The sequence below is a fragment of the Musca autumnalis genome, unplaced genomic scaffold (assembly GCF_047663935.1).
Source record: "Musca autumnalis isolate F117 unplaced genomic scaffold, ASM4766393v1 scaffold_1, whole genome shotgun sequence".
Classification (NCBI taxonomy): Eukaryota; Metazoa; Arthropoda; class Insecta; order Diptera; family Muscidae; genus Musca; species Musca autumnalis.
In genome coordinates, this window is record NW_027411644.1 from 290,455,359 (window position 1) to 290,480,762 (window position 25,404).

General features: G+C 36.0%; 1 protein-coding gene across 1 annotated transcript in view; it reads right to left on the minus strand.

Annotated features, from left to right (window-relative positions):
• Positions 1 to 7,350: 7,350 nt before the first annotated feature.
• Positions 7,351 to 25,404, minus strand: part of Octbeta2R (Octopamine beta2 receptor) — a 653,741-nt gene continuing 635,687 nt past the window's right edge. Inside the window, 1 exon segment of the mRNA XM_073961606.1 lies at positions 7,351 to 25,264. Within this exon segment, the coding sequence (XP_073817707.1) occupies positions 24,370 to 25,264 (895 nt within the window). The 3' untranslated portion in view covers positions 7,351 to 24,369.

The following is a 25,404-nucleotide window of genomic DNA, read 5'->3' on the forward strand; positions in this document are numbered from 1 at the left end:
ATTTTATCAAGATTTAGTTTAACTTCTAAAGTGGCCCATATCGGTCCTGTCCTACAAAAGTTCAACATTTCTGTCTTAGTGCAGTTAATTCCTAATCCACATTTTTGTCGGCAAGTTCAAATGTCCAAAAAGGGCCACAAAATTCTGAAGAGAACTTAAATACATTCGATCTGTCCGCAGGTGAAAGTTTCACTTCACATTGGCTGAGGGTATATATTTGTCGGCAACTCCGACTGACACTTTTTTACTTGTTTCTTTTCCTCCTCGCTTAATAGGTAGTTAACTGTGAGTTACAAAAAAAATGACTGCTTGTGGTTGAATAAATCTCAACAACAACAACAAAAAACGAAACACATGTGTTTGGCTGCATGCCGCACACACACCACCAAAGCAAAAACAAAGTTTTTCACGCTCCCGCCATCACTTCTACTTATTCTTTTGCACCATAAACACCCATAAAAATATGTTCTAACATAAAAATATGTTGGTACCCAAACAAATAAAATTGTTGCAAACATATATATTTTTGGACCCAAATATAATATGTTTTCAGTTGAAGTATTTATTTATTTTATTCTTATTACATTCAATGGAATTAGTTGTTAGTTATTCATATAATTTGTTCATTTCCAATTGGTAATTTTTAAAGCACCTTCATTTAATACGATTAAATAGGTTTGTTAACTAGCCCTTTCTGAGTTAACTTCATTTTAAATGTCTTAATATTTTACACAAATTTGTAATTGTTTTGGCCTTTTGATGTTCCTTACACTGCACTCTGTGTTCTTTTTTTTTTTTTGAATTGCATCTTAAGATTTTATTCTGACACTACTTGTGGCGGTTTTACCAAATGCTGCTGAGTGTTGTATCGCAATTGCTGGAATCAAGTTGCTGACTTGAGAATGGTGAGCTGAAGCCATTGCTTTAAAAAGGCTGCACAGTCAACTTAATTCCAGGTACTGCAATACACATTTCTGGGATTTCATGGCACACCACTCACTATTTGTTGAATTGAACGAGAGTTGTCTGATTGTTTTGTGGCTTACGTGGTGGCCATTGTTCGTACTTGTTTTCAGTTTTATTCATTTCATTTCTTTTCTCTTGTTTTAATTTTTAGTTTTCTTATTTTACACTGATTGCTGTTGTTCTGGGGTTTTGTAACTTTTTTTCAACACTTTAATTGTTCTCGAACAGAGAAATTTAATTACACTTGTTCTTGGTACTCGGTATTACTCGCTCGCACACTCACTCCGTTGTTCCCACTGACGGTAATGACTTTTATGGTTTGTTATGATTTATCACTTTTTAATGTAAGAATTATTGCTGCTGGCTGCTTGGTCGGTTGCTTTGTTGTGGCGGATATAATAGTACACTCGCAAAAGCAATCTTTTGTTGTTGTTGTTAACTTTAATAACAATTAAATTAAAACAACTTGCACTATTTTGAAGAAAGGGATAACGAAGCTAGTATTTTTTGTTGAAGAATAGAATGGTGATGACTTTCTATGGGTTTTCTTTCTTGAGCGTTTCTTGTTAACAATTTTATTATTGGAGGAACTTGATTGAATGTTACAAAAGGAAATTGAATTAGATTAACTTGTCCGTTGAAGAGGTTTTCGGCTAAAAACTACTGGCTGGCACGATGACTCTTGAACGGATGAAAATTTGGCCTTCGTAGTATTTTGTCTAAACTTATTTTAAGTTCGAATATGGGAAATATCGGTCCACTCCTTCGGGTACCTCCCCCCAAAAGTTCAAAGCTTTTCGCTAAAATGGTGCGCACGATAACTCTCGATGGCAGTAACCTAACCTTTGCACATCGTAATATTTCGGCAAGACATACATCAGATTCAAACATGGACTACTAACTCCTTTTTGTTCAATGCTTCCTATAGGGTAGTTTGTTGAGTGACGTAGGGGATGGAAGATACCAAGGAACAGTCCTGACCAGGATTTATCTTGGTCCCTCTTTCATCTCAAGTGGACACTGACCTCCCCGTGGTGTCACATGGGGAACTGCCTTTAACACCCGTTAAAGGTAGTGAGCTAACATGTGCCGCGCGTTCTCCCATAAGAACGTTTGAGCGTCGTGTTAGTAACCCTCCCCTAGAAAAAAAACAGCCTACTATGAAAAAACGAAAGAAAAGAAAAACGAACCCCTCTAAAGTTGACGAACCCCGCAAACGTTTTAAGGACCAGGATCTGCGAATCTGCACCTGGAATGTTCGCACTCTTTATAGAGAAGGTGCAGTCTTCGCATTGGCAGACGTTCTTGAAAAGTACAAGGCCGATATTACTGAAATACAGGAAATATGATGGATTGGGAAAGGCGTCACAACAACACCTAAAGGTGACGTACTGTATTATAGCTCCCATGAAGTAAAGCATGAGTTTGGTTGCGGATTCGTAGTTAGTCGGAGACTAAAACATCTAGTATCCAGCTTCACCCCAGTGAACGAAAGACTTGCTGCAATTCGAATAAAAGCTAAATTCTTCAACATCAGCTTTATTTGCGCTCATGCTCCCACTGAAGAAAAGGACTAACAGACCAAAGATATATTTTACGAGCGCTTAGAAGAAACATATGACCGTTGCCCTGCCCATGACATTAAAATCATTCTAGGCGATTTTAATGCCAAAAATTAGAAAGGAGAATATCTTTGGCCCAACAGTTGGGAATTTCAGTCTCCACAGTGAAACATCTGACAATGGTATGAGGCTGATAGACTTTGCAGCTGCAAAAAACATGGTAGTTAGCAGTACCAGATTTAATCATCTCGATATTCATAAGGGCAACTGGCTGTCTCCAGATCAAAGAACAAGTAATCAAATTGATCATGTTGTGATAAATGGAAGACATTCATCTAGCGTGTGGGATGTGCGATCGTTCCGAGGCGCAAACATTGATTCGGACCACTATCTTGTTGCAGCAAAGGTACGTACCCGTATAAAATAAATAAAATAAAGCACGAACAGCAACTAGCCCAATTGCTTAATGAGAGCACTCCTTGTCCAGATAACATAACAACACAATGACAAAATATTGCCCACTCCATGCAAACAGCCGCAAAATCCATACTTAGATACCAGAGACCTCCACAAAGGAATACATGGTATGAAGAGAAAAATGCGGCATATAGAGCTACTTTACAATCAGTAGCAACGCGTAGCGCACGAGAGAGATATCTGGAGAAAAGGAGAGAAGAGAAGCGTTTTTTCCCCAAGAAAAAGAGAGAGATGGAAAAGCGGGAGTGTGAAAAAATCGAAATTTACAGGAGCCAGAATGAAGTCCGAAAATTCTACCAAAGAGTGAAACATCAAACATATGGCTTTGGTACAGGCACATCCTCCTGTAGAGACCAGCAAGGTAATTTGGTAACTGATACGGGTAGTGTGCTCAGGATACGGAAAGAAAGTTTTTCAAAATTGCTGGTATCCAATAGCAGCGAAGACGACGAAGATTCCACAGATCCAATCCCAGAAGATGGTATTGATTATATACCGCCCAGCCAAGATGAGGTAAAGACAGCAATAAATCGGCTGAAGAATAATAATACAGCGGGAGCCTATGGCTTACCAGCCGAGCTGTTCAAAACCGTAGGCGACACGCCGATAAGGTGTATTCATCAGCTAGTTAGCACCATCTGGCAGGAAGAACGAATGCCAGATGATTGGACCCTGAGTATCCTGTCCCGTCCACAAGAAAGGAGATAAGACTGTATGCTCTAACTATAGGGGTATAACTCTATTCCCTATTTTCTACATGATCGTGTCAGAGATATTGTGCGAACGACTAAAGCCTATGGTCAACGAGATAATTGGACCATACCAATGCGGCTTTAGACCTGACAAGTCCACCATTGACCAGATATTTACCCTGCGGCAAATCCTGGAGAAGACCCAAGAGATGCAGATCGACACCTACCACCTTTTTGTCGATTATAAAGCAGCCATCGACAGCCCGACAGGCATGTCTGAATTTGGTATCCCCGCAAAGCTCATTCGGCTTTGTAAAACGACTTTTACAGACACGAGATCCTGAAAGAATATAGAAAAGAAGCTCTCCGAAGAATTGTGTACCAAAAGCGGTTTCAGGCAAGGATACAGTCTTTCGTGTGATCTCTTCAACATCCTGCTGGCACAATTTACACCAATAGCCACATGTTACTTGCTTATGCTGATGATATAGACATCATGGGACGATCAGTAAAAGAAGTAACCGATACCTTTATGAAGGTCGAGGTATAATCTGCTAAAGTGGGTCTGGCGGTAAACGGTGAGAAGACCAAGTTGATGGTATCGACGCGCAATGCGTCCATTGAGCTCGGACCAACTGTGAAAGTTGGTTCCTATAATTTTGAGGTAGTAAAAAACTTCGTCTACCTCGGCACCTCCGGTCAACAGATGCAACTTTGGTTTAAGTAAGGAGTTTAAAAACAAAGCTACATCTCGTCAAACAAAAACCCGCGCTGATGTATTGTTCCGAAGCCTGGTTACTTGCAAGCAGACATGGCAGTACTTGGTGTGCTTGAGAGAAAAATTCTTCGAAAGATCTACGGACCAATCTGAGTTGACGGTGAATATCGACGTCGCATGAACCACGAGCTGTATCGGCTATACAACGCCATAAATATAGTTAAACGTATTTAGATGCAACGGTTGCTATGGCTGGGCCATATAAGAATGAGCGATGATGAACCCGCTTGACGGTGCAGGCAGAATTGGCAGGCAAGGACTATATGGCGCAAACAAGTGGATGAAGAGATGAAAAGGCGCGGTATTTCAGAATGCGAAGCAATAAACATAGAGAAATGGATATCTTTTCTTAGTTAGGCCTGTGGGACAAATGTTCTCTAAGGGGCCAGCTAAGTATGTAAGTAATTATTGGCTCAAAAGTTTGTAGCACATCAAAATATTTGTTTATATACCAAATTAAATGTCTCGACGAGTATAGTCGATCTGGCTATGTGTGTCCGTCTATCTGTCCATCTAAACTTTGTAATCACGCTGCAGGTCGCAATTTTGATCGGGTCGTCACCAAATTTTAGGTGTTTATGGGTCCCTATTAATTTTGGTGGTAGTCAGTTAATATTCAGGGGTCGGAATGGGCAAAAAACTTATTTGCGGAGAGGAAGAAGCCTATTAAGTGTGGTGATGGTCGGGGTAGAAATCGCAAAAAACTTATATGGAGAAAAATCCACAGTTTTATTATTATGCGAATATCTCCGCTTTTAGTTGGATTATTCCAAAAGGAAAGCCCGTAAATGGAAGAAGAAAAGATAATCGGCAATACATCCCATTTTCCATTTTTTTAATGTCAGAGTGTCTAATAACTTTAGTATCGCCCTAAAAAATATTTACCTGTGAAAAACTTATGCACAGGGTAGTGGTGTAGAGTATCACATTGTCTGCCCCGTTCCGACTATAGGCTTTGCTCAATTGTTTTATTTTGATTTTATATTTCGTTTTTAATTTTTAAGTTATTTACAATGCAAGGAGACTTTTATATGAGGATTGAAGTGTTGAATATGAACCGAAACCTGCTTATTGACCACAAACTCAACAAAAGCTCTAATATTTGGCATTTTGGCTTCTTCTATACAAAGATTTTGGTCAATTTGTGGTCGGTTATAACATCAAAAAAATATTTGGACATAATGTTCATGGTAAGTGTAGTAATTTTTAACAACAGGCAGCGACGTAACTAGTGGCGGCCCATATCAAAATGTTCTTTGTCCATTGATATTTGAAGCGTTCAGAGCACACTTCGACTAACTCCATAAAACAAAAAGTTGAGAAAAGCAATGATGAAATGTATATTGTTTTTTAAAATTCCCCTGATAATATGGATTCAAATATATAATGTAGAATGCATAATAGCAGGTATAGCTTTCATCTAACGGTATATAAAATAAAATAAAAACAATAGTCAACAAACAATCATTAGTAATGTTGTGGTAATGGTGGAGTTAATCGAAGTGTGCACTGAAAAAAGTAATAAAGTTAGGTTTTGAATTTTTTTTAACGAAAAACTTAGTTTTATACACATATATTACAGGTTTCACATAAAAATTAATGTTGCTAGTTCGGTTATAAAACAATATTTGTAATTAATTTATGTTAGCGTCATTCTTCATGGCTAGGTTTACGACGTTTTCGACGTATGTAATATACGTCAAAAATGTATGTTATATACGTCATAATTTTCTAAAGGCCATCTATGGTTTCAACAAAAGCCGAAAGAGTATTGCATGTGCACGTTGCGAGCAGAGCTACATTTGAATGTGGAGTTAATCGAAGTGTGCACTGAAAAAAATTGCATATTATTCAGTGGTCAATAAAAACTTGTTATTTAAAGGTGCTCATCTTTATTATTCAGGAAAGATATTATAATCATAAATAGATATGGCGATATCAAAGGCTTTGACACTAAAATCTCAAATTTTTCAAAAAGTGGAGTTAGTCGAAGTGTGCACTGAGCGGCTCATTTAGCACCTAAACAAAACGACCTCTACTACAGGTTATTCCATCCAATATAATTTGGTAATACTTGATTGTAATGAAATTAAATTAACTTGGGTCAATTGAGTTACATAGAGAATATCAAAAGGTATTTTTGTATTGTATTTTTGTTTATTCGCAATAGTTTTGTACAAAATTATATCGAAATGAATGTTTTGATTTGTGAATATTAAATGAAAATAAACTTTTTTAGTATTCTATTTTAGTTTCTGTTATCAAAAGTACAACAAATCGTTTAATTTTGTTACAACTTTTGTTGATTCGAGGATATTTTTTTATTAGAAACGTCGTACAAATTAATTTCAAATATAGGCCAAGCCTTTTTTCCAACACAAATAAATGTGAATGTGTGTGTGAGTGAGCATTTAAGGTTTGTTTTTTTTTTTTTTTGTTTAATTTATTGATTTAATTTTTAATTCAGTACTAGTTGTTCTTTGTTATAACAAATTTTTATATACATTTCTGCTAATAGTTTTTATTTTGGTTTTTTTTTGTTTTGTTTTCACTTTTAATTATTGATGATATTCTAAACAATATTTTCTGTTATTTGCATTATTGCATATCGATTTAGTAACTAAACATTATATGTCCTGTTGGATAAATATTTATTCAATAATTATTTATGTTTAATGAAGATGATGATGATGGTATTGAATGTTTACAATTTGTTATTTGTTTGGGGCTAAACATACAAATGATGGTATTGCTTACGATTGTCGTTATTTTTTGTTTAGGTTTTTTTTTTTATAATTTGTTGTTTAATTTGGTATTGCATCTAATTATATAGTCTGTGGGCATATTGTTTATTAATTAACCAATTACAAAGTTATTTGTTTTTCTATTAATGATATTTGTTTATCCTTTGGGGCTTTTTGGTTTTGTTTTGTTGATGCAAACAATGTGTGTGTGTGTGTAAAAAATTGGCACCTTTATATGAAGCATTATTTACGTTTTTTTCCTTGTTAGTTGATGTAAGGTTTTGTTCTGTTAGGATTGCCCTATTTTGATTGTAAATATTTACAGTTTAATTAACATACAACATTTTCCACACAAGAAGTTTTTGCTTTTAAGAATTGTTTTATAAAATTTAAAAACAAAAAATTATTATAATATTCAAACAAAACTGAAAAAGGTGGATATTGAGTATGAGTAGAGTACATACAAACTAATTTTTACAAGTACATACGTGAGCGGTATGCAATCTTTACAAGTATGGCGTCGAAATGGCGAGGATAACCTGCTGTAAAAGAATGTTTAATATTTTTAAATTCGGTATGGAATATCTGTATCTGTTAAAAATATTACGCTCTGCAAATTATGAACCACATCGGTTACTCCCTTCTGGAGTTATCTTATCGTACGTTCATCATTTTAAGATTGCACTTTTGTAGAGGATTTGCTATAAGTAGAGGACGAGGGGTAAGTTTTTCAAATTCGGTTAATCCATTCGAGGGTGATCGGATTCCAAAACGGGAGCCTATTTTTTAAATTCCCGTATAATGAATTGGGGGTTGACAGTGATGGTTGAAATTTGGTTGGACGAAATCCGTGTGTCTGATTGGTGCGCACGATATCTCTCAAACGGATCAACCGCTTTGGTCCACATTATCTTTTGTCCCAACTTATATCAAGTTGGAGCACGGGCCATATCGGGCTACACCTACCGGTACCTTCCCCCATGCAAATAATTATTATTTTTTTTGTTTGCAAAAATGATTCGCACGATAAATCTTAAACGGATCGACCTATTTGGTTTAAACTTTTTCCTGGTAATATTTCTTCCAGGAATAGACAAAGTTCAAACTATATTGGTCAAATTCATCAAGTATCTCCAACACAATTGTCTTTCTTGTTTGTTCCAAAATCTTTAATTCCTGAGATCATGGCCCAAAAGCTCTAAAAGCCGGCCTGCCGCCACCAACTTACGAATTGAGTATCTGATTTGACCGAGAATTAGCACATCGTCAAATTTCTTCCAAACATACATCGTGTTTCAAAAGCTCTATATCAGACAACACCTTCGGGCACGTTAATCAAACAAGTTCACGTTTTCGCGTTAGTGGAGATTAAGGGCTGTTCGAGAAACGTTTTGACATTTTTACCAAAGGTAAGTCATTTTTTCAAGTCAGTGATTGAAATAAAATAATAACGAAATTATATTCTTAACACTTTCGAACATCTAAAACCAAAAAATTACAATCTGGCAACGGCCCTCGGCGACATGCCAAGCTGCCATTCCGTTAATTTCTGACATTCAGTCGTAATTAAACAATTCAAGTATTTTGGCGCCAAAACCTGATCTGTTGATATTATATATTTTTTAAAAATGGAAAATACGGCAAATGTTATGTAAGTTATGATTATTATTAAAAATGTAAATGTAATATTAGATGTGGTCAATAATTTTTTGTGTCAGTAAGTGATGTTTTTCGATGTAGTCTGTGGTATCGTCCATGTGTTCTTTGGGTAGAACTTTCGGCATCGGGGTGTATTCTCGTAAAAATATGTATCTGGTGAAAGGTGACAATGCCGGCTAGCAGATTTTGAAAAGAAATTTTGCGTATACTTGCGAATAAAAAAATTACCAATTTCCAGATTTCGTAAAACTTAAAAATTTGGATATTTTTAATTTTTGGTTGGAAAATCAGCGGAAACCTAAACACGTTATAGACTGGATTTCTGCGAAATTTAATCGAGGTGTCAAAGACAACTTCGTGATGGGAGTTAAAAAAACAAGTTTATAACATTTGTGCACGCCTCAACCAAAAATGGATAAAAATTGGAGGTCAAAAAATCGTGTATTACAATTTGAAAGCTTATGGTTAGCTAGCAACACAGTATTTTCGCTAGAACAAAGTAATGATACAAAGAAGAGAGGGCGCCCTAATGTGCATTATAGTGAAGGAAGAAAATTTGCTTCGGAAGTCTCCTATGAACACGGCAACAATATCAAGCTCTTGATTCATGCCGCCTCTGTTTCGGCCAATTTGTCAAAAGAAAAATATTTAAACTATGTTTTCAAGTAAGTTCGGTATCAACCAACTAAAATGAGAAAACAATTAACTTCGACAGAGAAAATCTATGAACGATATATCCAAATCTGAACCGATTTCAATATAATGTCTCAGTAATGTTTTCTAGACCAAATTCCGTCAGACACTTTAAATTTCATCACAATTGGACATATATAGCATGATTGCTGCACGAAATACCTAAAATCGGGTGAAAATATATATGGGATATAATTTGGCAGACCTAATTCCGTCACACATTTTAAATTTCATTGAAATTGGACAGAATTTGTGTGTTTGTTGCACCAAATACCTCAAATCGGGCGAAGATATATATGAGAGCTATATCCAAATCTGAACCGATTTCAATATAATTTGTCAAACATATTTCTAGATCGAATCCTGTCACACGTTTCAAATTTCATCGAAATTTTACAGAAATTGCGTGTTTGTGGCACCAAATACCTTAAATCGGTCGAAAATATTTATGGAAGCTATATCCAAATCTGAACCGATTTCAAAACAACTTGGCAAACTTATTTCTAGTCCGAATTCCGCCACATATTCCAAATATCATCATATTTGGACAGAATTTTCGTGTTTGGTCCATCAATTACTCGAAATCGGGAGAACATATATATGAGAGCTATATCTATATATGAACCGATATCAACCAAATTTGGCAGATTAGTTTCTAGGCCGATTATCAACATCTGCACGAAATTTTGAAGGTCTGTTATTTTTTGCCTCAAAAACCTGTCATCGGCCCCATCGTGCTTTGTATGAAGGCTTCCACACAAATGTCTTAAAATCTAATCTGAATGCTTCCAAACATCTTTTGTTACCATATTTTTTTTTTAAACTAGGGATTTGTTCTTTGCGCAGTTAAGTCCACCGCTACTGTTTTCTTTCTTGTACAGTCACAGGTTGAGGTATATCTCTGCCAGCAAAGCTGATAGTTATACCCTACACTAAAATATGGAAATTTTTTTTTTCGGAAATGCATGTAACACCGCGAAATATTCGTCGTATACCCCCCATGTGGTATATCAAAATTCATATCCCCGCGACATTATAAGCGATTTTAAGATGTGTTGAATTTTGTAATCAAACTCCAGGCCACAAATTTGGTATGGAGAATAGAAATAATTAGTTTTTGGTGATGGTCGTAAAATAATTAGGGGGGGAAATTTACCAAAAAAAAAATTTTATCCGGTTTCGTAGCGTCTCTGTAGGTCGCAATCATAGTCCGATCGGCGCGAAATGTTAAGTGAAGTTTGAGTTTATGACAGATATTAAGCTTATAGTGTATAGCGTGTTAAATCTACCACTTTTCCATTGATGTGAATTGTACTGATGTACAGGGATCCCACAGTGTTAATTGTTTGTAGTGTAACCATAGTCACTCTACAGGTCGCCGTTTTGTTCAAGGATGATATCATTAATTTTTTCGACATAACTTTTGTGGAAAAAAATCAAATTTAATTCTTTCTGAACTTCTGAAACTTCATAAAATTAATCGATGTTTTGGAATAATCCATAGGGTAAATACCTATGGTATCTCCAGATTTAATATAGAAAATTCCTTTCTTTAACTTTGTGAATCCGTTTGTACACATCGGAACATTCGCCAGAGCCCCTATAATGTGTATATTCAGCATAAAATTAAGTCGATATCACGATGTCGGTTTGTCTGTTGAAATCGCAATATTTAACATAGAGCTTTATAATTTGGACCAGAATTTTATATTACTACTAGGTTTTTAAGACTTTTGTTATTTAGAATTAGTTATACCGGTCCACATTTTTATGTAGTCCTCATAAATCTTGTACAATAGCCACATTATCGAAATGGTTTAAATTGAGTGTTCATATTCGTTTGGGGGTATAAAAAAATCTGTATATTATGGTCGGTACAGGTCCAAGGTTTTAGAATATCCTTCATAAAACTGTATCGGTACTCGCAAAGTATTTAGCAACATTATTCAACCAAAGTGACTATAATTTGGTATTTATTCTCCATTGGACACATAAAACATTTCTGCTGAGAATTATTGGTATATGAAGGTTCATGTTCAGATGTATCTACTATAGCTACCTCCCGCTTTCGATATTTAGTATCATGGCCCCACCGAAATGTATAAAATTTAGTACTTAGTCTTAGTTGTGGGTATTCCCGCATAGAATATTCGGTAGAGGTTCAGTTTTTTTTTCTTCATAGAAGAATATCTCCCGGTTTTCGGTATTTTAGTCCCCTTAGAGGTATCAAATACTTCGAGAGATAATTGTCGGTATAGATCCAAGTTTTGATATAGCCCCCATAGGCAATACCTCCCGGTTTTTTTTGGGGATTTTGATTGTTTTAATATAATTGATGGTGATAAAAGGGTATAAAAGTTCGACCCGGTCTAACTTAACACCGCTTTTACTGCTTACAACATTCGGTAACTGAGCTATCGTTAAAGCCTATGGATTTCCCATCCCTCACCTAAAAAAATGTCATCAAATTCTGTCCAGCACAATGATAATACTTGCACAATGTTTAGCCATTAATTGAGATGGTGCCCGTCGATGATTTAGACAGATTGTAGATACACCGCGTTGCTGGCCCTTCGTTTTAGTGACCAAAGCACAATTTTTAGACTTTATAGTTATTTAAACATCTTTGGAAATTAGTTTTGCCTGACTTCTCAATCTGTTTTGTGTGTTTTTTTATTTTAATTGCGGTCAAGCGACATTTTACATTATCGGAATTGTACTATAGGGGGTTCATCGCGCTTTTTCACTTATTGAAGCCAGCGTTTTTGTAGTCAAGCTTACTAAAATCAAGGATATTATCTATAATTATACAATTGCGGCAGTTACTAAAGATGACAAAAAACACGAAATAACAATAATACAAGGCGACTTTAATGCCAAGGTTGGAAACCAAGAAGTTGAAAATATTACGGGAAAATATGGCCTAGGCGAAGGAAATGATAGAGGAGACAGACTAGTGCAATTTTGTTAGGAATATTGTATGAAAGTGACCAATACGTGTTTTCCCCTACATCCCAGACGGTTATACACCTGGAAATCCCCACAGGACAATGAAAACCAAATTGTGAGAAACCAAATAGACTACATAATAATAAATAAAAGATATTTCTCCAGTGTTACAAAATGTTCGACCTACCCAGGAGCAGATGTGCCATCGGATCACAACTTACTCGTGGCAAATATACGAATTAAGCTCGCATCAATTCGGACAAAACAGCCACAAAATAAAATGAATATTGAAAAACTTAAAGACTCGGCAACTAAACATGAGCTGCAAAACAATATAAATGGACAACTACAACAGTTGAATGAAGAAAATATGCACGAATTGTGGAACAAGGTGAAAGATGTTATAAACACGACTGCAAAGAACACTCTGGAAAAACGAACATCATCAAGAACAGAAGAATGGATTACCGACGAGATTCGAGAACTATGGAATGAGCGAAGCAAATACAGAAATAAAAACTATGAAAAATACTGGGAGATAAATAAGGAGATACGATCTGCGACCCGAACAGCCAAAAATGCGAATTTTTCCACAAGAAGCTAAAGGAAGCCGCCGGAGTATATGGAAAGAAAATAACCAATCCAGTTCTAATTAACAAAAACAATGAAGCTGTATTTGACTTGGAGGGAAGGAAGCATATATGGGAGGAATATATTACCAATCTTTTTACTGATAGCGAACGATCATCTTATGAGGATGATTCGGAAATTCCAAGAAGAGGGACGCCTATAACGCGGAGCGAAGTAGAACGCGCTATAAAATCATTGAAAGACAGAAAGGCTACAGGACCGGACGAAATCCCATCAGAATTACTGAAACTTATTGATTCCAGCAATATACACCTACTAGTCAACCTTTTTAATTACATATACAACACTGGAAACTATCCACAAGAATGGCTAAAATCAACCTTCATCGCAATACCCAAGAAAAATAATGCAAAACAATGCAGTGACTTCAGACTCATTAGCTTAATGAGTCATGCCTTGAAGATATTTCTAAAGATTATTCATAGTAGAATATACAAAATATGTGAAGCACACATGGGAAATACCCAATTTGGGTTTAAAGAAGGAATGGGTACAAGAGAAGCACTATACTGCATCCAAATTATAACACAAAAATGTAGGGATGCCCAGAAGGATGTATCCATGTGTTTTATTGACTACGAAAAAGCTTTCGATACCGTCAAACACGATAAATTAATGGAAATATTACATGATATAGGAATGCAAGACAATGAACTTATGTGCATAAAAAGTCTCTATTGGAATCAGTCGGCAAGAATTGAAGTAAGTGGAGAACCAACAAAAGAAATTGGCATCTCAATGGGTGTTAGACAGGGCTGTCTTCTATCTCCCTTATTGTTTAATGTATATTCAGAGAAAATATTCCAAGAAACGCTAGAAGGAGAAAACGTCGGAATAAAAATTCATGGGAAAATAATTAATAACATAAGGTATGCGGACGATGCCACGTTACTGGCTGGAAGTATATCCGGTCTCCAGAAACTTGTGGAGAAACTTGCACGTGTAAGTGAGAAATATGGCCTTAAAATAAACATGAAGAAGACGAAATATATGGTCATAAGCAGAAAAAATCCCCATGCAGATGTGACCTTAAAAGTTCAAGGTACAGAAATTGAAAGAGTGCGATCTTTTAAATATCTAGGGATACTAATAAACGACCAATGGGATCCCTCGAAAGAGATTAAAAGTCGTATAGAGATGGCGCGAGATGCTTTTTGTAAATACAACAAACTTATGAAAAGCCATGACATAAACGTAACAACGAAAGTACGTTTTATAAAATGCTATATTTGGTCGGTGCTGCTATATGGAACAGAAGTTTGGACGCTCAAATCCTCTGATGAAAGAAAATTGGAAGCCTTCGAAATGTGGATTTACCGGCGAGTACTGAAAATACCATGGACTGCGGAAATTTCTAATGACGAAGTACTAAGAAGGATGAATGTAAGCCGGCAGTTAATAACAACAATAAAAAGTCGCAAAATTGCATTTCTTAGACACGTATTAAGGAACAATAAATACAACATTTTACAAGCAATTTTAAAAGGAAAAATTGATGGAAGGCGTGCTAGAGGAAGAAAAGAAACATCTTGGCTCAAAAACATCATGGACTGGACAGGTTATACCGACGAAACTGATCTGCTGAATGCTGCAAGACACAGAGAGCTGACAACCACTATACTATAACATAAATATAATGCGATAAATATTAAAAAACAAAATGAATTGTACGATCACTTATATCCGGATAACGGATGAGTAAATAATGAAGAAGATACAATTGCGGAAAATTACTTCTACTTCCGAGATGACCATTCAGGATCAAGACAGTTATAACGATAGTATCGCAAGCAATTTTAAAAGATACACTCCATCCAGCACTATAAAAATAGCTATCGGCCTAATTCTCAGACCTAAAAACTCCACATACAAATTTCATCAAAATCGGTCCAGCCGTTTCGGAGGAGTTTAGTGTCAAACACCGTGACAGGAGAATTTTATATATACAGCTGCGAAAAAATAATAGCAACACCTTCCACAAAAATATTTTGCAGGCATTCTTATTTGTATGTGCAAATTTTGCAGGCCGTTTTATGCTTATTTATAACTAAATTTTAAAATAATAAAAATCATGGTTTAATTCGAAACTTTTTTAAAATTTAAATCAATTTTCACAAAAACTCCAAAAATTTGGCCAAAAAAAAAAAAAAAAAATAATAGCACCATTATTAAAAACTATTTTAAAATTTTAGAAATTGAAGAGATCGAACCAAACGAATTCTGGTATTGGTTGCAGGATTCTTCGTCAAGGACCTCCCAATATGATTTTCTGGTCGTTGGTTTTTATGCTGTAGTTGCCTTATTGACCTTAGTTCACAATTTTTTTAATTTGTTATAGTCTAGGAACAACGTCCTCCAAATTATAACCCAGATTGTTACTGTGCATATCGTTTTGGAAGGACGAAACTAGTGAATTATCTTCTAAATGAAATAGAGTCACATTTTCTCGGATTTCAACGAAAACATGTTAATTCTTAACAGTTTTGTTGCCATGTATGGGGTTTAGTCTCTAACGGCAAAGTCAGATCAATATTGTTACGGTTAAGAAATCCTCTGTTAATGGGCTTTGTTATATATTTTTGGTTCTATTCCGAGCTTTTGAGGTCATCTAACTGAGAAAAAAAATATTTCCCTTCAAACATAAATATTTAGCCCCACATCTATATCAAACATTGTTCCACAGATGTCCATGGTGGTGGTATTATTGTTGCAACTGTATAAATAGATATTGCATTTTGGATACCTGTAGATACACGGGTAAATAAGGCTATGTTCGAATCTCTGGCTAGACAACACTACATTTTCAGCGTTCTTGAAACTACCGAGCATACTAAATATTTTAGCCATCTAGTGTTATTTGCAAACTTTCTCACTTGTTATATCTGTAATTGTTGTTATTCAAAAATTGTAATACCTAAATGCAAATAATACTTTTTATTGTTATTTACTTTGTAAACACAAGTTTCAATTTTCATTAAAAACAACATAAAAATGATAATGTTTGTTATTATCTTTATATATGCATATTTATGCATATAAGTACCTCCTTGTTAGCACAAAGTTACAATAATGTGCTTACCAATTGCATTTCAATAATGAAAATTACATAAGGTTGTCAATATGTAAATAATCGTGCATAATTTTATTGCTCTCTTTCTCTCTCTCACTCTCTCTCTCTACGTCCGGTATGATACCAAACACACCAGATATCCTTGACACAAACTGTCTATAGAAATCCTTATGCAGATACCTTTATACATATGTAGCAATTTCTGTTTACATAATTCACCCAACTGCCATAATTTGCAATTTGATATGAATATGAACCAATCAATCAAGCCAATCACCAATATTATATCCTTTGTAAATGTTTACTGGCGGATGTTGTTGAAGCCACATGGCATTAAAAGCAAATGTTGGCTTTAAAAAAAGCGTTTAAATGGGACAAAATTGAGTCGTATCTTTTACTGCAGTGATAAAATTGAATTGTGTTTCTTGGCTGTTGATGATGTAATTAAATAGTATAAAAGAGTTGCATGCAAGACTATTGGAGGAGTACAACAAGTAAGAAAAGACAATAGTCGACATGTGATACAAAAATTTCACAAATTTCGGCGGTTGAAAATAAATTTGTAAATAAGTTATTTATTCAAAGACGTGAAAGTTTGTTGGACAAATTTTGTCGAATATATTATTTTGAATTTGTGTGTACTTTAGATAAAATTTTAGGAGGTGTTCTCTTATACTGATTTTGTTTGTTGACGTATAGCACTTTCACTACTTTTCTTCCGAATATTCCCTCCAATTTTTTGTTCATTTTTTCCCAGCCAAGTCCAATCGATAAAATCTGGGTGGTTGATGGTATTGGGTCAGAGTGCAAAACCCCAAAAGGGATTATCACGTTAATTTAGTACAAACTCCCAATTGGGTTGATGGCAAGCAGCACACTTCAGTTTGATGCAGGATTGATTTCAACGGACAGACGACATACCTGTAATGACTCCGAATTTTACCCTGATTAAGAATATATCTACTTTAAAGGGTCGCAATAGATTAATTCGATGCTTTAAAGTCGAAAAAACAAATATTATAAAAAAGAGAACAGATGCTACTTTGGACTTAGTGAGCCGTTTAAACACAAAGTTACCTATAGTCAAACTAAAGTGTTATTTTGCAAAGCACTGATACTTCCCGCTTTAATGTAAGCCTGGGTATTTTCGCAGGCAGATAGGAGAGTATTGGTGTGTACGTGAAAAACGTTATTCTTTACATAAATCTGTGTTGACGGCTAATATTGACGTCCACATAATGACATTTATATACATGTATAAATGTATCGAGTTACAGCGATGAATTTGGAAGATGTCCCTACTAGCGTACTGTTATGTAAAGCTGGAAGACCAATACACCTATGGAGTAAACAAGTTGAAGACGGGACGATGAGCGTGTTATACAAAATTGGAAAGACCAAGTACGTAAATCTAGTCTTAGTTCGGATTATAGAACAAATTCGGCTTACTATATGGTAAGTCTCCCTTGTCCCTTCTGGGATGTTTGTGGAACAAATACACTGTGCAACTTTTTTAAGGTAATCGTGTGCACACAATTTGAGTCGAGGATTTTTTGAAAGTACACACCCAAACGACAGTAACCGTAGTTGGATCCAGATAAAGATTGGATTTTTATGGTCCCATCTAAATAAATTTAACCATGTTGACCTTTTAAAGCATTTCTCGGCTATATCTCCGAAACCTATGTGAATCTTCATTTCACATCTGAAGCAAATTTGTAGATGAGGGCAAGATTAAAATATTTGTAGAAATAATGAACTCGAAAAACTACATTTATTGCCTCAAATTTTATAAAATATCGAAAATGTCCATAATTTGTATATGTACCTTTCGCACCATATACCTTCAAAACCGCTAATTTGTATACCCTACACCACTCTGTGGTAAGGGGTATTATGTCTTTGTGCATTTGTATGTAACATACAAAAGGAAACGAAATAGACCCATAGTTCCTTTTGGGGATATACATATAATCACTTTCTGAGTCGATTTATGCATGTCCGTCCGTCTGTCCGTCTGTCCATGTATTTTTGTTCGCAACGTACAGGTCGCATTTTTTGTCCGATTCAGCTGAAAATTGGGGAATATAATTTGTTTAGCCATAGGAAGAACGCTATTTATTTTGGTGAAAATCGGTGCAGATTTAGATATAGCTCCCATATATATTTTCGCCCGATTTCAGGTATTTGCTGCATCAAACACGCTATATACGTCCGATTTCGAAGAAACTTGGAATGTGTGACTGAATTCGGTCTAGAAATTAGTGTGCCAAATTATATCGAAATCGCTATAGATTTGGATATAGCTCCTATGTATATTTTCGGCCGATTTCACGTATTTGAAATTTGAAATTTATATAGAAATCAGTTCAGGTTGATATATATATTTTACATTTTCACAGTGGTGCAGGGTATCATATAGACGACCCCGCCCGACTATGATCCTTTCCTTACTGGTTTTCTTTTGGAAAAATATTCGCTTGAATGTAATGTAATGTAACTTTTCAGAACATGCTATTGTTGTAAAATGCGTCTATCACGTTGTTTTCAGTACATTTTTCAACGACGATTTAATAAATATGTCAATAATGTTGGGAAATCCGAAATGCGAAAACAAACTGTTGTGTGTGAACTGTGTTTGAAATAAGTGTTGTATAAGATATGGTGCAAAATACCGCTGAAATAGCATGAAGTAAGTACTTTAGAGTTTCAGAATGTTCTGAGGAATTGCTGAGAACTTTATTTGGAAGATTTTTGTAAAGGTTCAACTCACAATAGTTTAGCTGATACTGACCAGAATTTCAGCAATTATGTAAAATGTTCTATATTTTATAGATTTTGATGCCCTTTATGGATTTTTCTTATGTGATATGTTCAAAAGATAAGTTCTACTACTTTAGGGCTACAGTGCACTGTGGCCGAACTTGTATGGGAAGAGCGGCCAAAAATACTTCCTGAGCAGATAACAATACGAACATTTCAGTAAAGGCTAGTTTAGCAACACAAATAAAAAGAAGCAAAAAAATTCAATATAGGTCCAAGGTTAGGTATAGCCCCCGTAGAACGGTACCCCCTGATTTCAGGCATTTTGGGGGTCTTGACCACATCTTTCAGTGAAATTGGCTAAAATTTGGCTATCGGTATTCCCTAGTGTTAGAAAATCTTCTAGCAACATTTTTTTTGAACTGGGTCTACGTTTGTACTGCCCGATTTTCGGAATTTTGAGGGTTTCATATAAGTTATTAAATCGAAATGGCCAAAATGCCACTTAATCTTTCGTGGATGTAGGCTACCCCCAGAAATTTGTCGATTATTGTAGGTCCACCCTTTGATTTTGTCCCCATAAATAGGTACCGCCAAATATTCGGTATTTTTAGGGTTCTAGGCGTAATAATCAATCAAACTGGCTGAATTTTTCAAATTTTACATTGAGAACCACATTTTAACGTATCCTTCATATAACTGAACCTCACAATGTCTCTTCTATATATTTAAAAATCCAACCTCTTAAATTTTCTCTTTTTTGGTGCCATTCTCAAAGAGTACAGTAAGAAGTAATCCATAACAAGTTTATTTTAGAGAAATTTAACATGTTAGTAGTAGGTAAAAACACATTTGGTACCAAAAATTAGACTTTCATTTTTTAATTTTGACCAATGGCAGCGACCACTGTGCAGTGGTGCCAAAGACAGCAAGACCAAATTCCTGTTCGTTTCTGATATAAAGGCCCGATAAATGCATGGTTTATTAAAGGTCATATTAATGAGGGCACGCCGATTCAGACTGGCTTAATAATATGAGGATCTACAGTTTATCGCCGCGTCCGAACGGCGTGTCCTAAGACTCCACATGTAAAGAAGTTGTTCTTGGCTGAAATACTCAGGAAATGTCGCCAACATTACTGAGGGGTATTTTGCCACCTTCAAAATAATTAATATATCAAAAAAACTTTAACTTTAAAAAGCAATATATGTATAAAAATCCAATTGGACAATTAATACGCTGAGGCTCCACGTAATTTGCAATAATGCCAGAACTGGGAATTACTCTGTCATGAAAAGGACAGTTTGTAGCATGGGAGGAAACTGTAGTTCTCTACACAAAACCCACTATATAATAGCAGTGTCTAGCAGACACATTATCGCAATTTGCATCAGGGTCAGTAGCTCTTTTTTATTCACCAGCTAAATATTTCACGATCATCACCAATAAAAAAGGGGTCTATTGTGGTAAGAACCTGACCTCCAAGCAAAATTTCGTGACGATCGGTCCATAATTGCGGCCTGGAGTTTGATTACAATGTATAATAGACAGACGGACGGACGGACACACATCTCAAAATCTCTTTATCTCGTCGAGATATGAAAATTGCGCGGTGTTACATGATTTTTTGCCAAAACAAATTTATAATACCCTTTCCACATAGTGGTGCAAGGTATAGAAATGCATACTAGATGTTGCTTGCATTTTCAGTGTTGCATAGTGTGACTGTATGGCATATTTCAAATTTCCTTTACAGTTCCATTTAAAAAGGTTTTCGTATCGATGATTGCCACCTAGTGATGTCAAGACAGCAATTAATCGGCTGAAGGACTATAATGCAGCAAAACCTAATGGGCTGCCTGCCGAACTGTTTAAGACCGGCGGCGACATACTGATAATTAGAATGCATACTCAGCCATTTAGAGGAATGCATGCACAACTACTGGAACCTCAGTCTGTTATATCATGTGCACAAGAACGGAGAGAATACGGTTTATATCAATTGCTGTCGGGCGTGAACGGCTAAAAACTATGATCAATGGAATAATTGGGTCATAATAAATCTACAGTATACCAACTTTTGACTATACGCCAAATCTTAGAGAAGACCCATGAATAGCAAATCGATACATACCTCCAATTCGCCGACTATAAAGTCGCCTTCGACAGCCCAATAAGAACAAAGGTGTTCCAAGCCATTAACTGATACGAGATCAGCAGTTATAATAGGAAAGAACCACCGCGAGACTTTCAATAACAAACGGGGTTTCAGATTAGTCTATCTTGTGACGCATTTAACATCTTGAAATATGATAAGACATAAAGCAATAATGTTACTGGCGTACATAAATGACATCGACATCATTCGTCGATCAAAACGAGCCTTAACAGCCACTTCTCGAAAAACTGAAAAAGAGTCTGCCAACTTAAGTCTGACGGTAAACGGCGGTAAGACCAAATTTATGGTATCATTACGGAAGGTGTCCAGAGAAATCCGAACAACTGTGGACGTCGGAAATAAAAAAAATTAAATAGTTAATGACCTAATTTACCACATCAATGTCGAAATAATGAGAAGAATAACATTGTCCTACAGATGCTACTTTGGCTTTTGAATTCTTAGTTCGTCTTTTGGAACAAAAGGTTCTGTTTAGAATAAAATCCATTTGAGTAAGTAACTATGTGGTATAGCCCCCAAAATGTATTTTCATCTAGCAGACCCCGGTCCGCGTTGCTGGCCCGTCCTGATGAGTTTTAACGACAACTTTTCATGGATTATGCTTGACAATTCAAAAATAGGTAATCCCTATACAACTTCTTCGGTCCACTGTCAAACCGAGGAGGATTTTAAATTTATCAACAGATTTTGTGTGTAACCTTCCTTTTCTCTTACGGAATTTGCCGAATTTTTTCGCTCATTGATGCTGTTTAGGATTTATTATCGTTCATGTCCTCTGTCTTTATCCTAAAGCGATCTAATTATATAAGTTAAAATAATGGTAAAGTCGAATTCCGTTTAAGGAAATTTGTAAATATATCGTTTTTCTTGATTGTAGACGCAACCACAGTTGTCTCGAAAATGAATTTGCAAGCCGATGCGCTCATAAGTTTAGCAAATATACCGATTATAGAACCATAGGCCCCCGAAATTCGTCTACAAATATATAGCATTTTCGACTAAGGGACATTCCTGAACATTTTCTGAAAATTTTATGAAATTATGTTCAGTAGTTTTGGAAAAATAATGTATTAAAAAGAGTGGGCGTGGTCATCAGTTTTCAAAAATAACATATTTAAAAAAGTGGGCGTGGTCCGGTATTTTGGCGTGTACTTAGGGTATACCACATTGCCTCCCAAAATGTATGCTTAAACCGAAATAATAATAAATTTGGCGTATACATAAAGTTTTTAAAAGAAAGGCGTAGGAAAGGGACCCAACCTCCTCCGAAATTCATAAAATATACATAACAACGGCAAACATTGAGCTTTTGCTGCAAATTTGATAGAAATCGGGTTTTTGTAGAAAAAAATTAAATTGAAAATTTAAAAAAGTAACATTTTCTTTCTATAAAAACCTAAATTGGGTTATGACGGCCTTTAGGCTAGAAAGGGTATATACACATTGATACGACCTTTCAGACAATTTGGAGTCGATTTAGCCATGTCCGTCCGTCTGTCTCTCTGTCTGTCCGTCTGTCTGGCTGGTGCGCACCATAACTCTCGAACGGATCAACCGATTCGTACCAAATTTTGGGAGTCGTAATATTTTTTCCATTGGATCGCAAGTCCATACTTCCTGAGATATTGGCCTATAGCTCCAAAAAACCCTGACGGTACGAGCAAATACGCAAGATAATTCTCGCAGGGAGTTTCTGATTGGTGCAGACTTTGCACATCGTATTATTTCATCTAGTCACGTACCAGGATGGAATATGGATTGTATCGGTCTAGTCATTCGGGTACCTCCACACAAAATTTGGATAAAGTGAAGTTTAAGAGCTCCTCTTGGATCGTTTTGACATTTTTTCCAGTAAGTTTTCCTTGCGGCTCCTTTTACGACGGAAAGATTTTTTTCTTGTGCAAGTCCATACTTCCTGAGATATTGGCCTAAAAGCTCCAAGAAACCCTGACGGTACCAGCCAAAATGGCAAATTCGCAGGGAGTTTTGTGATGGGTGCAGACTTTGCACAAAATACTATTTCATCCAGTCATGTATCTGGTTGGAATATAGACTATGTCGGTCCACTCCTCCGGATACCTCCCACACAAAATTCGGATAAAGTGAGCTTTATGAGCTCCTCTGGAATCGTTTTGATTCTTTTTTCAGTAGGTTGTTCTAGCGACCTCATTTACAAAGGTAAATTTTTTCCGGAGTAAGTCAATGCTACCTAAGATAATAGCCCAAAAGCTCCAAAGCCCTGGCGGCACATACTAAAATGACTATTGTGCAAGATAATTTGAAAGTTTCCTAACCCATTAGTGGGTGGTATGTTGCCTATTACGTTCACCTTCCAACAGATCTTCCAAAAGTGTCTGATTTTAAGTTGTTACAGCTACAAGTATAAAAATACACACACACTGCCATGTATGCACTTGTAAGTTTGTATGTATGCTGCCAACACACTTCAATCATGAATATGTTTCACATTGTCCTTAAATGTAGATATTTATTTACAAACAATCTTATTTCGTATTCAAAAATAAATAAATAGTGTGAAAAAATGAAAACAAAAAGACTTTTTTCTTCTTCTTAATATCTCTTTATGTATGTATGCAATTTGTATGCCTTTAGAGCAGTGAACTAGTAGTATGGTACTATGTACGTATATGTATGTATGTATATCAAAGTACAAACGTCATATGGACGAATTGAAAAGTAATAGAAAATAATAAATAAATAAATAAAGCTAACAAAAAAACAAATTCTAAAAAATAGGAAAGTCTACAACCACATATTTCACTATGATGAGTTTCATTTCGATTCTCTGCTTCTGCTTTTCGTATAAGGATATACAGGTGATGTTGCCGTTGTTCTTGTTGCTATTGCTGTTGTTTACTTTGGTTTCCGGTACACGTTGATTGTTTATACATCACGGGTTCTTGCTGCTGCTGCTTGATATTGCATTTGTTCTCATGTTGAAGGATTGCACGTTGATTTTGCTTTTTGTTGAAACTATTTTTTTTCTGTTACTGTTATCCTTACGGATGATCCTTTGGTATTTGTTAGTTATCGCAGCTCCCCAATGCAACTGCATATTTTCATGTATTATGGAGGTGATGGTGTGAGGGCGGTAGTAGAAAAACTTTATTTGAATGCTTCTCCGGTATTATTTTATGCTTACAAGCGACTATTGTTGACTGTCTTTCAGACCATTGTGTGTGTGATGCTATGCTGTTGTATGGATGTGGATTGTGATGTGGTTGTTGTGGGTGGTGTTGTTGTTGGTGGTGCTGATGATGTTGTTACTGTTATTCCTTGTATTGTACTGGCATTGGTAGTGGTAGTGGTTTTGTTATTGTTTTTATGCCATTTGTTGACATATGCAAGGGGTATTTCAATTTGTATTTCCTGAACATTTTCATCACCATCATCATCGTCGTCACCGTCCCCAATACCACCGCCACCACCTGCTATTGCTGCATTGCTACTATCCAAATAACGGCCACTGCCTCTAGTTCCGCCTACACTACTGACACCATCATTCGCTTTGAGAAAACTGCTGGATTTATCCTTAACACTAATTTCACCGCCTCCGCCACCACCACCACTACTGGTGCTGAAATTCTTCCATGTATCCAATGTACGTGATGGTGTACACAACAGGTTTGTGGTTTGGTTTGTTGACAACAATGATGAACCTCCCGTTCCCAACAAGTGTAGATTTTGCATTGATGCTGATGTGGGTGTGGGTGTAGGCGCCAATAGCGCCCCATCCCTACATTATAAACTTTCGACTAGTTGACTGGTACGCCTTTGGGCGTGGCTAGCATTCAAATAGCTTTCAGAGTAAACGCTTTTCGCCCGATTGTCATAGCGCATACTGCCACGTCGCATATCCATATCCAGCGCCATATGACGATCTCGCCACCAATTGCAGAATAAACACTGCAAGGTATTTCGAAATGCCTCTCGAAAGTCTCGATTGAAATAAGCGTAAATGAGTGGATTCAGGGTTGAATTGAAATAGCCAATCCAAAATAGAATGGCAACCACAATTTCGGGTACATCACATGCATCACAGAGTGTGGTAATTGTGTACCTGCAAAGAGGATAAGAAGATGGAAAAATGTTTTCTTTAGTATTTGCTTAAGGCTATTTGGTAATGTGATAGCTTAAGAGTGGGTGATGTAGCGGATGAAAGATACCAATGAACGGCATGATCGGCTTTAACATGGCAAA